At 47.2% G+C, this 15701-nt stretch overlaps 1 protein-coding gene across 1 annotated transcript in view; it reads left to right on the top strand.

The window, feature by feature from the left end:
* LOC144142193 (protein GPR107-like) overlaps nt 1-15701 on the top strand; it is a 99619-nt gene that overhangs the window by 13502 nt on the left and 70416 nt on the right. Inside the window, exons 4-7 of the mRNA XM_077673565.1 lie at nt 9750-9838; nt 10748-10911; nt 12791-13011; nt 15233-15340. Coding sequence (XP_077529691.1) covers nt 9750-9838; nt 10748-10911; nt 12791-13011; nt 15233-15340 — 582 coding nt within the window. The remainder of the gene's footprint in view (nt 1-9749; nt 9839-10747; nt 10912-12790; nt 13012-15232; nt 15341-15701) is intronic.

Here is a 15701-nt window from a genome sequence, read left to right as displayed (position 1 = left end):
GGTGACTAATAAGGTGCTATTGTTTAGATCATGTACTGGTGGTACGTCCAGTTTGAAAAAACTCTTACAGCAACGTACTGAAGAATGACCATATAAAAGTTAAAAACGATCAGTCGCCTTAGCCTTGTGCTGATGTTTCAGCGAGGGAGCTTGTTTTCATTGGGGCCTCGTGGAGACAGATTTCCCCGTTAAAATGTCAGCACCAGGCTGAGGCTCCTACTTATGGTCAATGTCTAAAGCTCAAAAGTGTATTTATTTAATTACTGAAAGGATGGGCAAAGTATTTTAACTAAAGCCAGTAGTTGGACTTCAACTAATGAAGTAATACTGCTAGCGAACGTGACACTGGATGAAGAAAATAAAGGACGGAACACATGCTTGTTAGCCTGTGTTTCACCCTTTCTTTTCTTCGTCCATTGTCACGTTCGCTAGTGGTACGAGTTCATTGGTTAGTAACCTACTCGCCAAACTTTATACTTTAATCGTAGGACTTGACCCGCCGCGGTGGCTCAGTGGCTAAGGCGTTGCGCTGCTGAGCACGAGGTCGCGGGTTCGATTCCCGGCCGCGGCGGCCGCTTTTCTGATGGAGGCGAAAAGCAAAAACGCCCGTGTGTACGAGATTTGGGGCACGATAAAGATCCCCAGGTGGTCAAAATTAATCCGGAGCCCTCCACTACGGCGCGCCTCATCGCCTGCGTTGCGTCGGCGCGTTAAACCCCACAATCAATCAATCAATTAATCGTAGGACTTCATTTTCATAGACAGTGATAGGGCGCATTATCAAAAATGACGATCTAAATTCAAAATTTGGTTGATTTATGTTGATTTTTTATTGTAATTGTGCTGTGTATATAAAGAAACAAAAAGCACATTATTTGAAGCAGTTTGCTTACCGTGTGGCTCAAAATTGTATCCAAGCTAGTGGGTTTCATAACTCATGGTACGTAGGTTCGTTATCTGAGTAAATGCGGTGTGAGTGGGCCGTGCACCTTTTTTTATGAAGGCTGAACGGATGCATACATGGCCAGGTGTGTGGGAAATATGCAGGGCTATTCTTTGCTTTTCTACTTTGGCGCAACATGGGGGAGTGAGTTCTGTGCAGGGGTTGGTTATAAAGGTGAAAACATGGTACGTACGTATTTATTTATATTGTAGTGCAAATCTTGCAAATAGCACTCTGTAATGCCATTGCAGTGTGCAAGGTAAGTGCCTCTTCTAGGACGGACTCATCTCCAGCAATTTAGGTGCCTAGTTTTGGAATGAAAATTTGAGTTAAGTTTTGCTCCTGATACGACTTTGTTGTATCGAGGTTCGTCTGGAACAGGATGGGTGGTTGTCATTAGTGTTGTTCTGCCTCTTCCTTCTGGCCCTGGCTTCAGCCCAAGATCTGCTTTGTCCTTGCGTCTCGGTATTCGTCTTGTTGCTGGCGCCAGTCCCATTGTGTAAGGATGTATAAGCCATGCCGCATTTTTCTTGGAGCATTGAGCAAGCATGGTAATAAAATTTAAATTCCCGATCCAGAGTGATGCCAAGAAGTTTGGTCGCAGAAGTGCATGACAGTTGGTTACTGGTAGATAATAATCAGGCAATGGTGATGTTGTTTAGAAGGTATGAACATTAATGATGTCTTTGCTACTTATCTATGACAGCTTATTCTTACACCAGTGAATAATGTTGCAAACATTAGCTTCTAGCTCACGCTTGGGCGCGGCTGTGGCCTTACAAGGTGTGTGCAGTTGCGCCATCAACGTATAGGAGGCACTTTGTGATTAAGCGAATAAGGCAGATTGCGCACATAAACCACAAAAAGTTACAGACGGTGGCAGCACTCCAGCCTGGCGCCATTGTCTGCTCCAGTGCAGGCCTCACGCCTGGAGCAATGACTCTGGGGCTGGGCCACCACTGTTCTGGCCAGCGCCACACGCATGTGCAAGTAAAGGTTAGGATCTGCGAAAACAGGGCTGTGTGCGGGATAAGGCCAGTGGAAACCCCATGCCAAATGGCACTTGCTACTTCGCCAGCAGTGATCTCATGGTTGCTGGTCTGCCTGACGTCCAAAATATGAAGAAAATAAACCTCAACTGTGACTCTGGAAAACGAGAGTGAAAAAGAGCTGCTGCTTTGCGGATGTTAGCCTTTATTCATGCTGGAAATGGGCAAGGATGAACCTATTTCCCTTATGTGTTGTCCTCCGTATGCCTTTTGGTGCCTGCGGAAACCAAAGCTGGCCTGAGGTTTCAGGACCCGGTTTTCAACACTCTTGCACTGCCCTCCACTTGCGCACTTTGGCAAAATGCGCATCAGTTCATGCTGATCAGAGGCACACACTAAGGGTGCACTGGTCGTGTGCCAGCGTCTGAAAGACTTAAGCAGAAACTGAATGAGCGCATCATAAAAGTTTTATGACTCTTTCAGTTCAGGGCTCATCGCTGTGTGCACTATTTCGTATGATTTGCCGTGTTTATTCTGAGGCTAGTCTTTCAGCCGCAGTCTTCTCTTGCTTGCACCTGGAGGTGCCTGCTGAAAAGCAAGTATGAACACCTTGTTCGCCTTTTGTATTTCACTAAAGCGTGCTTGTGAGATGTTGTCAGTCACTGCTGCACTTGTCTTGGCTAAACATGTAGAATTTAGCACCTAGTGTAAAACCCCCTATTTCTATGCACCCATAATGTTTGTGAATTTCATGATTTGAGGAATTTGCAAAATTATAGGCATGTGGAAATTTTATTAAAATTTCCACATCCTATATTTTTGCTTATTTTAGTGAAATTTTTTTACTGCCCAGTGCACTGGTTCTCAAGAAAAAACGTGGCCGAGCGCAAATTGTATGCAGTAGACACAGCATCGGTAGCATTGCCAACAACATACCCCACTGATCAGTTGAGGTTCTGGCTCACGGGGACTTCCTGTGGTGTTTAGCAGTCCACAAGAATCCTTTCGGAAGGGGTGGGGTGGAAGTGGGGACTGTAGTAGTTCAGTGGACACGCCAAGCCAAGTCCGTACGCAGTGCTTTGCTCAAGGTTGGATTTAGGAATGCTTTTATGGGGTAAAAAAATTTCACAGAAGCTTTTAACCAATACACTTTATACACCATTGCAAATCCGAGGGGCTTGGTGGGGCAGTGATGATCTTCCCTGAAAGACAATCCAAAGCGGGTGAGAATGTGCGGCAGTCATCTTTCAGGTCTTGGTACGTCCTTCTTTCTGGAAGCTGCTTCCTTTCTAGTCAGCCAGGTGTCTTTGCATTTTTTTTTTTACACCTCCCATCAGAAGACAAAAAAACCCTAAACAAAGCCCTTGGGTCTCCCGTGAAAGGGGACTTGTTGGAGGCGGCTCAGCTTCTATGCACACCTTTCGTAAATCTATCAAAGGCAGTAGTCTTTCGTCGCTACTGGTTCATCTTCACACTGCCTGGTCTCATGCCCTCTGGCCTTGGCGTTTCTGCACTGTTATAACGAAAATAGCAGCATGCTCGCTATTTGGCCTCAACCACGGCACCAAAAGTGCATGGCTGTTATTGTTATATTGCAGCTGTAAACCCCGTCAATTGTCTCCACTCATCACATGCAGAGCACAGTATTCCACACGTTTAGGCATTGGTTGATTGTGGGTTTGAACACTTCGAAGCTGCACCAGGGCTACAGTGTACTACAAGGGAAAAGCCAATGGAGAGCGCGGGTCCCTTTTGTGATGAAAAAATTGTGTGGAGTGCAGGCGTTCTTCAGAGAACTCCTGTTGCAGCCAGCGCCACCCTATAAGTTTTTAAATGAAACTAAATGGTTATTTGATGGGTTTTATAAAACTTTATATTGTGAAATAAAGAAATAAGACAATTTAAGGTAATAAATAAGGATTAATTTAACAAACAAAGCTTCTAAAACCAACTGGTAAGCAGCCGCGGCCAGGGGCACTGCTTACAACAGGAGTTCCTCAGCAGGAATTTTCATTGCAAATGGGACCCCCCTGATCGGCCCTGAATGACACACTTCTCTCTTCTAGTACACGGTACCAGGGCTGTGAGGTGCGCCGTAATTGAGGGCTTTGGATTAATTTTGGCCACTTGGAGCTCCATGATGTGTGTCGAAATCTTGACATGTTTTCGCTTTTCGCCTCCATCAGAAAAGCGGCCAGGATCAAAGCCATGTCCTTGGGCTCCACAGCGTAACACCTTGGCCACTGAGCCACCGCAGCAGGTCATGTTTAGGCATTGCTCACGCGCCTGTCTGGTCACGTATTTTGGTGGGAGATCGCTTCAATGGGCAATCATTTGAGGAGTGATTTCAGAGTTGGCAGTGCATTGAATGAATGTCTAGTGGGCTTTCATAACCCAGAGCGGGTCCCTCTCTCGGTTCCCTCCATCAACATAAGTAGTTTTGATGGCTATCGAGTCAGTCTTCGTGAACCTATTGAGACTTATTTGCAGTAACAAAGTGATTCCAATAGAAAGTGGTGCTTGATTTCACTGTGATGCTGATGCACTGATTGCTAGTGAGTACTTAATAATACTAATAGTATCAGATGTTATATTTCACAGCAGAAAATACTTCTAGAAAAATAGTGAGGATCAACTGAATGGCCCTTGTAGTCATCCATAACTGGAAGAGGGCTGAACTTGTTCTGTTAAACTTGGCTGCAGCAGTCGTGTTCCTTGTCTTGTGCCAGTTTTGGACGTACCGTATTTTCCGGTCTATAAGTCTCACTTTTGTTTAAGTCGCACCCCCCTCAACACGGCAGTTTTTCCAAAAAAAAAAAAAAACGTATATAAGTCGCACCGGTGTGTAAGTGTGTACAAAAAGCACTTATTAATCAGGTAAACCCGTAGAGGATCAGTTCGTTAGAAAGTTTAGTGAAAGTACATGGTTGCGGCGGCCGCCGCCTCTGAACGAGCCCCCGGTAAGCAGTGCTAGAGATGTGCATATACCCTCTAAAGTCTAGACAGAACTAGCTTCTCAAACATGGTTTATTGATACACACAGATGGCATGTACTTACTGACGGTGTTTAGGCAAAACCATCAAAGCCTTCTTCCTCTCACTTGCTAACAGATAATTCATTCATTTAGACCATAGAGCTGTGTCTCAACGTGCAGTGACACCACGCAGCGCACCGGCACCTTTTCGAGCAGAGACCATGTGAAGCCGCTGTAACGAAAGAGTACCAGCGTCTGGCTTCCGATACGGTGATCGAGCAGATTAGCGCGGCAGTAAGCGCACCTCCGATCCTCCTCTTCCTCTTCTCCTACGGTCCCCCCCTGCCTGCGCTTCTTTATATCTCAACACACTCCCGCCGCCGCCAAGTTCGTTAGGAGCTAGCTGGCAGCGGCACGGGCAACGAGCGCTTGCTGGGTTGTTGGGTCCAAGTGACATATCTAAAAGTGAAGACTACCAATGTTCGTATGGTCACCCGGGATAACAAGCTGTGCTCACGGATTTTGGCCAGAAGGCAGCCGCCAGGATCGAAAGGAAACAGATGATGCGGGCAACCAAGTGCCCAGAGAACATACAGCGAATGCAGTATCACTGTCGCTGTGCTCATATCCTGTCCGGCCTCCACGAATCGATCGATGTGCTGAAGTAACAATGCTGTTTCATCGGCGGACAAGAAGACTTTACTTTAATCGGGCGCGTAAGTGTAGCATAAAGGCGCGTCCAGCATGGAATCGTGCTCGCCAAAGAAGGAGTCGCCACCTTCGAAGCAACCGTTCTGTGTCGCCGCGTGGATTCGTCGCCAACGGGATAGTATGAGAGCGGCCGCTGCTCGCCTCTGGAGTCAAACCTCGGTCACGGAGCGCCGGAGAAGCATCCACTTCGTTATCCCCTGAAGCGGGTCTACCTTCCCCACGAATCGCGTTTTCGTCGCCGGACCCAACGAAACAGTCGGCGAACCGTAGCAGGGCTGCTGAAATGTTGCAGAAACGAGAGCTGCGTCCCCAACAAAACGATCGCAACAGGGTCGCAGGGACCCTGTTTCGGCACCAAAAAAATGTGTAACGAAAGAGTACCAGCGTCTGGCTTCCGATACGGTGATCGAGTAGATTAGCGAGGCCATAAGCGCACCTCCGATCCTCCTCTTCCTCTTCTCCTACTGTCCCCCCCTGCCTGCGCTTCTTTATTTCTCAACAGCCGCCACGTACCAAATTAATTCCATACATAAGTCGCACCGGTAGATAAGACGCACCAACGAAAATGCCAGAAAAAAACTGCGACTTATACACTGGAAAATACGGTAACAATGCTCTGAGCCGATTGGCAGGCTTTGACATTGGTAGCAATTAAAGCCCCGCTGGTTTTATTTTGTATTGGTTCCCCCGAAAACATCATGTTCCACTGGCAGAACAATGTTTTTGTGCTTTGTCAGTGATGGGGCGCCTCGGAGAGAAGTGGTCAATAGTGATATTTGGAAGTTTTGATAAGTTTTGTTTGACACGTGCTGGACACTGCTCCTGCAATTTTTATTTCTGCTTGAAGAACTGACTGAAACGGAGGTTAGTGGACCTGACTTGCTGTCTGCTGGTGTGATAGTATACGCTGCAAGATTCAGCAGCTATGTGCAGTGCGCTTGTGTTGCGGGAGAGGTCGTGTCTTTTAGCTGCAACGTGGCTATCAACATGGCATTGCTTTTTAATGTGGTCTGCATGACCCTGTGTTCTTTGTGCGAGAGAAAATGTTGCACACACTTGTGTGGTTTTGCTTGGAATTAAGCTACAAAATAGCTCCAAACAGACTAATGTTGGCCTGGGGAACATACATGATTCACCTGTAGAATGGAAATTATGCCCCTGACTGTCCCTCCCTTGTATCAAGTGGAGAAATTCAGTGCTATTTCAGAAGTGTTAGACAAGCTATGACCTCTGAAGTGTCTTAAAGGGGCACTGACACAAAAATTTTGCATCTTGTTTTTTTTGTTGCGATAAGTAGCTAGTGACCTATTTATAACCTGTAGAAACCTCATTTGCTTCAGCGTGCGACGGTTGTTTAATTAGAGGCATTTTCAATGCGGCCAGTCGCAGTTTCGGTTTCAGCGAGTGCCGCGAAACGATGGATTTTGTGGATTTTGTGTGAACAAAGCTGACCACGTGACCGTCGGAGGGATATCACAGAGCAGAGCCGCCGTAGCACTGTCGAATCCGCATCGACGGCAGTTTCTGCGAATGCCCCCACGTACTTATCTCGTGAGGCACTTAATTAAAAAGCGACCGTGGATGTGACGCAGGCGCTGCGAGTGCAAATGCTACCGCGGCTAAAGAACGACGCGCGATGCTCGAGACGGTGGGTGGCAAGACGCGCGCTGGGAGCAGCCGGCCGGTCTGCCTACAGGTCCGCCTACAGATGTTTTCGGCTTAGCACTGCGGCGGATATTCGAGTGCCGCTCTCGTAAGCAGTGCAGATGACAATTTTTAATGCAACCCGCCATCGCATCATTAACTCCTTTCTCATGTAAGCCACCATGGTCGGGACTTGGGGACAATTTCGTGCAGCGGTAACAAGCTATCACTCGAGCTACCTGCGCCGGCCTGGGCCACTTCGTGGCCGTGGCCGCCGCCTGCACAGCGACCGTGCGGATAGCTCAGTGGGCTTTTCGTGGCTCCGGCGCGTTTTCGCATCCAATGGTAATAAACAGTAATAGAAACAGAGTGCCTGGAATCGCTGTAGAACTTTGGTCGCGGCCAGCTGCCCGATGAGCTGACGAAATCACGGCGCCTCCGCCGCCAACGATCGGGTCGTTCGTTCTCGAGAGCAGAAGCTCCGCGCTCCGGCCCTCCGATTTGAGCGGCGAGCCGGGCAAGCCGACGAAAAACGCCGGCAGTGCGGAAGCGGCAAACACAAACTCGTGACGTGTTCGATGTTGTTTATTTACACAATAACCTCGGGATGTCCATTGCACGTGGTCCTCTGCTTGCTGCTCGGTTGCGTTTCGCACACTTTAAAATTGATTTTAAATATGTTCTAGGCTGTATTCGCCGCTGATATTTTGCAGATGATGTATATGTGTTCCCACCAATCTATATCCGAAGTTATCTCGCCTTCAAAATTTTGTGTCAGTGCCCCTTTAAGCACTGGTAAACATTGCTAGGCATTTGCAAATGGGTGGGGTACCAAAGTATGGTAAGCAGAGTTTGGATGAGTAACTGTAGGCCACGAGGGGTCATAAAAGCTGTACCTGCCAGAGCATCTGATTAGTGCCAGCAGTTTACTGCCTTGACAGAATAGTGCACTTGCACAATTTTTTTTCTCTGCCTTTACAGTTTATACAGAGTAGGTATAGTGCCTGCAGGTACCCTTTTTTTTACATTTCTAGGAAAGCCAAGCGTATTCACTTGAGCCTTTCCAAAACATTTTTGTTCGTCGATCCTTTAGTGGGAGTGATTCGGTAAATTTATACCATAAGAGAATTATTTTACCAGTCAGTCTGTTTCACTGGTATGCACTGGCCTCCTTGAATCCTGAGGTTTGAGCAAAATCTGTCCTGAAATATGTGCAGAATTGTATGTGAGCAGAGGTGATAAGGTGAAGACTGCTCTATTTGTGGTTGAGATAGTGTGAAGCAGGTTCTTTTGCATCATGTTATAACTGTCTTTCTGGTCGCATGGTTTTTATATTTGCATTTAAAATATGCATTGCATTCTCAAAATTCTTCCAGGTGTTTGGACGTAACAAGCTTGTAAGTGTTAAATATGAGACAATTGCTCATTAAATTATGATTAAGGCATTTTTTTTACCCAAGCGAGATCGTTTTGGCCAACTCTGCATTAGGACTGTCAACCAGTAGGGCCAACAGTAGTAGTTCAAAAAGGGTGAGATGTCAGACAAGCGTATTAAGGCAGGCTCTGTTGGTGCCTTCTAAGGTGTGAGGGCTATGGTGCTGTCACTGGTTTTTTCTCTCTTGGTGGATTCTTTTATCGTGTAAGCACCACTTAGGGGTCAGGGAACTAAATTTGCTGAACTGTTCTTCATGTCTGCCTTAAACAGGGCAGCTCGTGCAGTTCAAAAGGGCAACAAATGGTACCAGTTCGTACTGCATCTTCTTGAATTGTGTGGTGTTACGACAGAAAGACAAAATGTGGATGGGATGAAACACAAGCAACGAACACCTTGTCCTATCCACTTCTCATTCTTGTGTAGTCGTAACAGCCGGTGCAGTTCAAGAATAAGCTTGTGTAGTACTTGATTTGGACATGTTTTGGAAAGGAGAAGCCTCAATTTGTTTCTAAAGCTCAGGTGAAGAGACCAAGCACCTGTTGCTGCTGCCTTGCGAACCAGCACAGTATCACCACTTCGGCTCAACTGTCGTTTGATGCTGTATGAGCCTTCTCAGTTTTTGTCTTAGCCTATTCCACAGTTACGAAATTTTCTTTCTTCGGACATAGTTCGCATGTCACTCTTGCTGTCCACCAAATGTGAGGTTGACATCGTGCTTTGTCACAGCCGACGCCACCGAGAAGAAAAATCACATTGTGGCTCCCTCAGCTTCCATCCGATAAAGGGGTTGGGCTGCATCTGTAGCCCTCTCCAGTGTCCCTTTAGCCAGTAGTTGAGTGCCACGTCTGTTCCCCTATTTTCTTAATTGCATCCAACATCGGGAAGTAGTGTGTTGGCTGTTTTCCCCCCTTTTCCCCCGCTCGTGGCCTTGTTTGTCTGCGGATCAGGAGAGCCCAGTACAAGTTTCTGAGCACGGCATTGTTGACGGGGGCAGTAGCTGGCCCTGTGGTGGACACTCTCCCCTCTCCCTAGTAGCCTCTCTGCCTTTTCAGGATGGCCGGATCGAGGGCTGCCCCCTGGATGAGGTCAAGGAGGACATGTACGTGCTGACCCTCGCCCTGGACACCTCCGGAAATAATGGGTGAGGAAGAGGAGGGTGTTTGCGTGAGCGTGCCAACATGTATTTTGGAAAGAATTATTGCCAACTTTCTTCTTTTCCGTATGAGGGTTGGCTGAATGTTTTCAAATGTGCATGAATAGGATCGGCAATGAAAAGCAATTACTTGTGGAAAAAAAAAATAAAAAAATAAGGATGAGGGCCTGGTGGCTTTTGAATTGGCAGCCTTTTGAGAATGATTTGAGTCTCGCTAAATTTTTACTGTCAATTGCCTGAGAAGTGGTGGCTGGGAAAAGATTCTAATGCCCCCCCCCCCCCCCCCCCCCCCCTCCATTTTTTTTCTGCAACATTAAACTTGATTTTTGTATAAGTGATGGCTGTGGTCACTTTGTCAGATGATCATCTTCACTACATTGCAGCATTCAAGGGACAAGGTTTCAAAGCATTCAAGGTACAAGTAAAGAACGGCAATAGCGCATGCAGTATATTACTTTGCCGAAGCAATGGACCCATGACGTCAACGCGAGCGTTTTGAAAGGAGATAGTGCTTGATGCGTGCCATCACCGGCTTTTTCTCGCATTGTTTGTCGTCGCTGCAGCGTTTATAAGCAGAATAAATAAAGAAATGGCGGAAACAACTCGTGTTGAAAATATACTTTCAGTAGGGCTCTCTGTGTGTCGTGTGGAGGAACAGCCGGCTGCAGGGATGAGGTGCAGGGGCAACTTATATTGGCGCTCTTAAGTTGTAGTCAAGTATAGTCCTGTCTAGCACAAGTTGAGCACCGGTACCACTAGGTTTGTGTTCCACAGTTGGAGCAACCTTGAGGCGGAGAGAAGAAAAAAGAAGTGAAGAGAAATGTGGTGGGTCATTAGTGAGAGGCCAGAGCTGGTGTGGTGCTGCCATTTCTGTGACAGTGCCCTTGCGTTGTGCAGGGAGCGGCTGGTGGTTCGCTGCAACCGCAACTTCACCGACCTGCCCATCAGCCACCAGGAGAACTGGCGGCCGCAGCCCCGCACCGTGCGGCAGACCAGCGCAGTGCAGCAGCTGTTCCGCGCCCGCCGGGACGTTGCTATCGCCACCGCGGGGGAGGCAAAGGGTGAGCAGGGACTGTCGTCGGAGGAGGAGGATACCTGGAGGCCTCCCACTTGTTTGTGGCTAGAGCCAGTCGATGGCGAGTTCGCTTTTGCGAGAATTTTGTTGCCGCGAGAATGAAACATAAACTATAGGAAAATCACATGCAAACGGCAAAGTTAATTCCAAAAGTCAGTTATACTATTACTTTGAGAGCCTTACCTTGCAGTAACTTCAAAGCTCGAGCTCTCACACTACAAGAAGTGCTTCGTAGCTAGTTGTGCGCGCCTACGAACGACCGAATCATGTTGAATGCATCCAAAACATCCTGTGGGTTCGCCTTCTCTGCACGTTTTTCTCCCTGGCCCTTGGCGCTGAGTATGTTCTAGCACGCTAGCGAGGTCCAGCTTCTTTTGTCTGCAAACTTTGCCTGACAGTGGCCCCTTGTTGTTCCAGTGCTGTCGACAAAACTAAGTGAGCACCGCTTTGTCGACATCCAGAAAGGCCAAGCTGTCACTGTTTTGTTTTGCGCATGTGCGCCATTGAAGAGTGGCGTCCTTGCTTTTCCAAATGGTAGAGCGAGCTCCAAGCAGTCCCAAACTCATCGGCGCTCTCCTCCCTTCTTCCACTTGAGCCACTGACCTGGGCAGTGATGGCTGCCTTCTCTTGTAGTGATAAAAACTTCCACTTTTGATTGAGAGCAAAGGTACTGATTGCCGCAAACACAACGAACGCACGCGTGCTGTTCAGCAGTAGCCGGCTAGCATAGCCTAAACCAAAGACGTGCCGTGAGTCACCATGGGGCTGCCCCCTGGAGGTGTCGCTGCGAGGCTGCCTCCGGGACCGCCTGTTGCACGGTCTTTTATCTAAACAAATATGGCGGCGCCCATGAAAATGCCCTGTGGCAGAAGTTTACGCAATTTGAGTCCAAAAAAAATGCATTTTAGCTCTTTTTGGACACTGTTAGCCTCAAATGCATAGATAAAATGTCGACCGGACTTGCAAAGAATTTCGTTAGCGCGGGATTGCTTTCCGAAAGCATTTCATTGCCGTGAAAATGAAATACATGGGCTTCTATGGACGTTCGCCAGGGATCCAGAAATATTTCGTTGCCGTGAGAATTTCCATAATGGCAGGCCTGTCTCTTTGTATGATTCTTCGTGGCTTTAGCATTGCCCACTGAATGCCTCGTGTGATTGGTGAGGCTAAGTTGCTACTGGTGCTGCCAATGCTTTGTGCTCTTCTATGTTACTCCGTGCCTCAGAAACCTCTCGTGCTGGTTTGATAGCCCGGTTCTAACTCTGGGGCTAGGCTAGGCGGGGAAATTTGTGACTGATTCTTCAATTTTAGTAAAGCTACTGGGTTTATTTGGGTTTACACAGTTTGCATCTGGGCAGTGAAAAAATATTACTTTCTCCAGTTTTCCCGCAGGCACACATACTTGCTGTATATGTTGTTTATGCACCTTTTATGCATTTGTGCATTGTTTGTCGGGCTCTTTCTTTTAACGGCTTCGTTGTGGTGCGGAAGAGTCAGTGTACGAGTGCAAGCTTTGCCGAGAAACCAGAAAGACACCACTTGAGGCAAAGCCTTTTGGTGGTGTTTGAAGTTCCACAGGCTTGTGCACTGTTTGGTAGTGCAGAAGTGTCAGAGCAGTTGTGAAGAGGAGGAGGAGGAGAACCTTTCTCATTCCCTATAAAAGGGTAGTGTCTCAGATGCAATGCTGACAAGAGGGTCACTGTCTTAACATGTGCAGCCATGTAGTGTAAACCTTCGATTTGGCTTCTTACAATTGTACTCGCCCTCCTAGTCCTGTCCACCAGCCTCATGGCAAGTGAAGGACGCCAACCCAATCCTTGGCATCTCGTGTCGTTGGCCCTACTGAATACTTTGCGTTTGCCCAGGGGTGCCTGCCAACGCCGGGCAGTCAAATTCTGGGGCACCAGCCTCTGCTGCTGCTTCTTCACCTGTGGTCACCGCCACCACCACTCCCGAGCCGACCACCCCCAAGGTGGCAGCGCCCACCACAGTGTCCTCAGGGGTGACCACGGTGGGCCGCTGTGCTAGTGCCAGCATACCTGTGCGCAAGGACTTTGTAGACGGTGTCCCCATCTACAGTTTCCAGGTGAGCACAGGCCTGCTCTTGTTTTGTTTCTTTTTACAGATGTTTTTTGAGCCCACATTGGCTAATTTCGAGGTAGCATAGAATGTCTGTCCTCACTGACTGCATATCTGAAAGGTGTATAATTTTTGGTTTAGGGGAGGGAAGATAAGCAATATAGGCTCTCTGCTTCAAATTCGTCCAATATTCAGCTTGTCTTGAGAGCACTGAGTGAAACTAAAATAAAGGGAATTCACTGGAATTCGAAAGTCCTGAAGAACCTTTTAAGAATTTCTGTGGCGATGCTCCTCCATTTAAAACTCAGCAATTGCGAGATCAGTGCATAAGGACTTTGGAATACGGCTGATGAGTTGTTGATCTCGAAAAGGGTCCAAGAGGTGCCTATGCAAGAGGTAAGGGATGCGAGAATTGCGGTGTAAGCTTTTGCTTGGCCCCACTTTAGCGAGATTTCGTCCGAAGGATGGCAGAAAAAGGACGGTCATATAACGACTTTGTTTACAGCGTCATATGCAAACACTCACCTTTGTGTGAGCGCTATGCTCTGCAAGACTGCTGAAGTCTTATGCTATGAGTCCAGCGCTTCGACATTGCTGGAAATTATCAACCAATATATGTATGTAGGGTTTTTTTTTTTATTCTGTGTGTGTCTGTACAGTTTTTAATTGCCGTATTTGCTCAGTTATATGCCGGTGCTTTTTTGTTGGCATACATTCGAGGATTCATATTAAAACACATTGATTTTTGTTGGCATAGATTTGAGGATTCATATTAAAACACATTGAGTACTCGTCGAAGCTTGAAAGCGTCGCCTAGAGACTTCTTTAAAAGAGTATGGTAGCCAATCTAAGCGTGACTGACAGGCTGCCATTATGATCATGCCTGCTCAGTGTTCAATATTAGCGTAGCGATAGGGCATCAGTTGTGCAAGTTTGCTGTGTACCAGTGTACTGGCACCAAGCAGGCGGTGTCGTTGCAGTGGCTCCTTTAATTTAAGCATGCTGGTTACAGAAACCCTCTAAGTTTCACACCGGGCACTTTGGATGAAAGAAACATCCTCATTGGAGGGAGTCTCGAGACAAGCCTGAAGTGATGCCTCTAAAAGCTTGACTGCAGGCTTGTTCAAAAAGTGCAGCATTGCAAATGCACTTGACAGCACACCGAATATTATGCGCTCTAGGAATTGGACAGCTACAGGGAGGGCAGTAACAAAAAAGGCAGCAACGATGACGATGTTGAGCGAACCTGGGCAGGTTCGTGTCTAATCAAAGCCGTCCTAGTTTTGTGGCTGTTGTCGACCTTGCCTATATCGGCAGGGAAATATTTTTATTTTCTGGCCTTAGGAACTTCAGGGGCCGGTGTAGTATTGGGGCGGCCTAGTTGCAAGTAAATATGGTATTTCTGTGTCACCACCAGTCGGCATCCCAGCAGGATAACGCCAGTTTTAAAAAGATATTGACAAGGGTTTTTCCCCATGCGACAGCGACAAGACCTGGCAAAATCCTTACACGCTTTAAGGGCGCCATGAGGATGAAGTGCAAGTTTTATTAAATGAAAAAGTCTGCTTTGTCCTGATGGCAATGATACCAATTGTATCGCAAACTGCCAACAAATAGTCAAGATATTAAAGAAAACTCATGAAGCAGTGGTGACTCCCCAGTCAGTTCCTAGGGATTTCTCTGTTGCGTTGCAGTATCTTGTTTGTACGGTTGGTGGCTGCCGACCTAAGCCACTGCCAAGAAACATACCTGGGTAATGATTGCAGTGTGGCCTCACTTCCGTCTTGTTGTATCAGTGGAACGCTAACGTGCAGTTAACACACCGAAACTCTGTTTTAGTGCTGGTCCATGTTGCTGGTCCATGTCACTCCTGCTCACATCACACCACTGCAGTGTGATCTTTGAAAGTTTTTCAACATTTCTTTCGTTTTTTGGTTAAAAAAAAGTGTTTCGTGGCTGGAAGGAAGCTGAGTGAGTGTCCAAGGGGTGGTTCTTTCAAATTGCACAAAGTTGTATTCTGTTTTTATGGCCCCTTTCCACCACTTAAAACCGTGTCTCTACCGTTGTGAGCCTTGTGTCCAGTTCAAGGAAGGCCTTCAGGAAACTGGGGCCAGTGGTGCATCTTGGTAGCAATGGGGAGCACCTGGGTGGCACGGTCTAGTAAAGATTTGCCTGCCTTCAACTGTTCCTGGTGTGGAACTTTCACACGCCGCAATGTTTCATTTCAGTTTGGGGTGAACATCGATAAGGAATTCCACGAGGGACTCTACAGCCTCTACTTTCACAATTGCCTGGTCAACCCCCTGGGATTCTCCAATAACTCTGCCAACCTCTCAGTGAGTCTTCTCACTGCTTTTTTTTGTGAATGGTGCCTGGAGTTGTGGTGTGTGCAGAGCCAAGCAGCTCCTTTCAGCCATGGTCTATGGCTCATGGTCTATGGCTCATTTACCGTGTTTACTCGCATAATGAACCCACTTTTTTTCCGGAAAATTCGGCATGAATTTGGGGGGAGGGTTCATTACGGGAAAAAAATTGCAAGAGATTTTTAAAAGTTGAAATTTCATACAGTAAAGTTGCTAAGAGAAGTGCTGTCAGGGCCTTAGCATTTTCGTAAAAACACGTAGATAATTATGTAATGAAATTTATATTTTATTTGCAACTCGCCATCGTCCCCCTTCGCCATGGAGCTTCCCTCCT

The sequence above is a fragment of the Haemaphysalis longicornis genome, unplaced genomic scaffold (assembly GCF_048455015.1).
Source record: "Haemaphysalis longicornis isolate Haplotype H1 unplaced genomic scaffold, Haemaphysalis longicornis Haplotype H1 scaffold_1, whole genome shotgun sequence".
Classification (NCBI taxonomy): Eukaryota; Metazoa; Arthropoda; class Arachnida; order Ixodida; family Ixodidae; genus Haemaphysalis; species Haemaphysalis longicornis.
The sequence above is the reverse complement of the archived record's forward strand: the minus strand, read 5'-3'. Positions and strand labels throughout refer to the sequence as shown.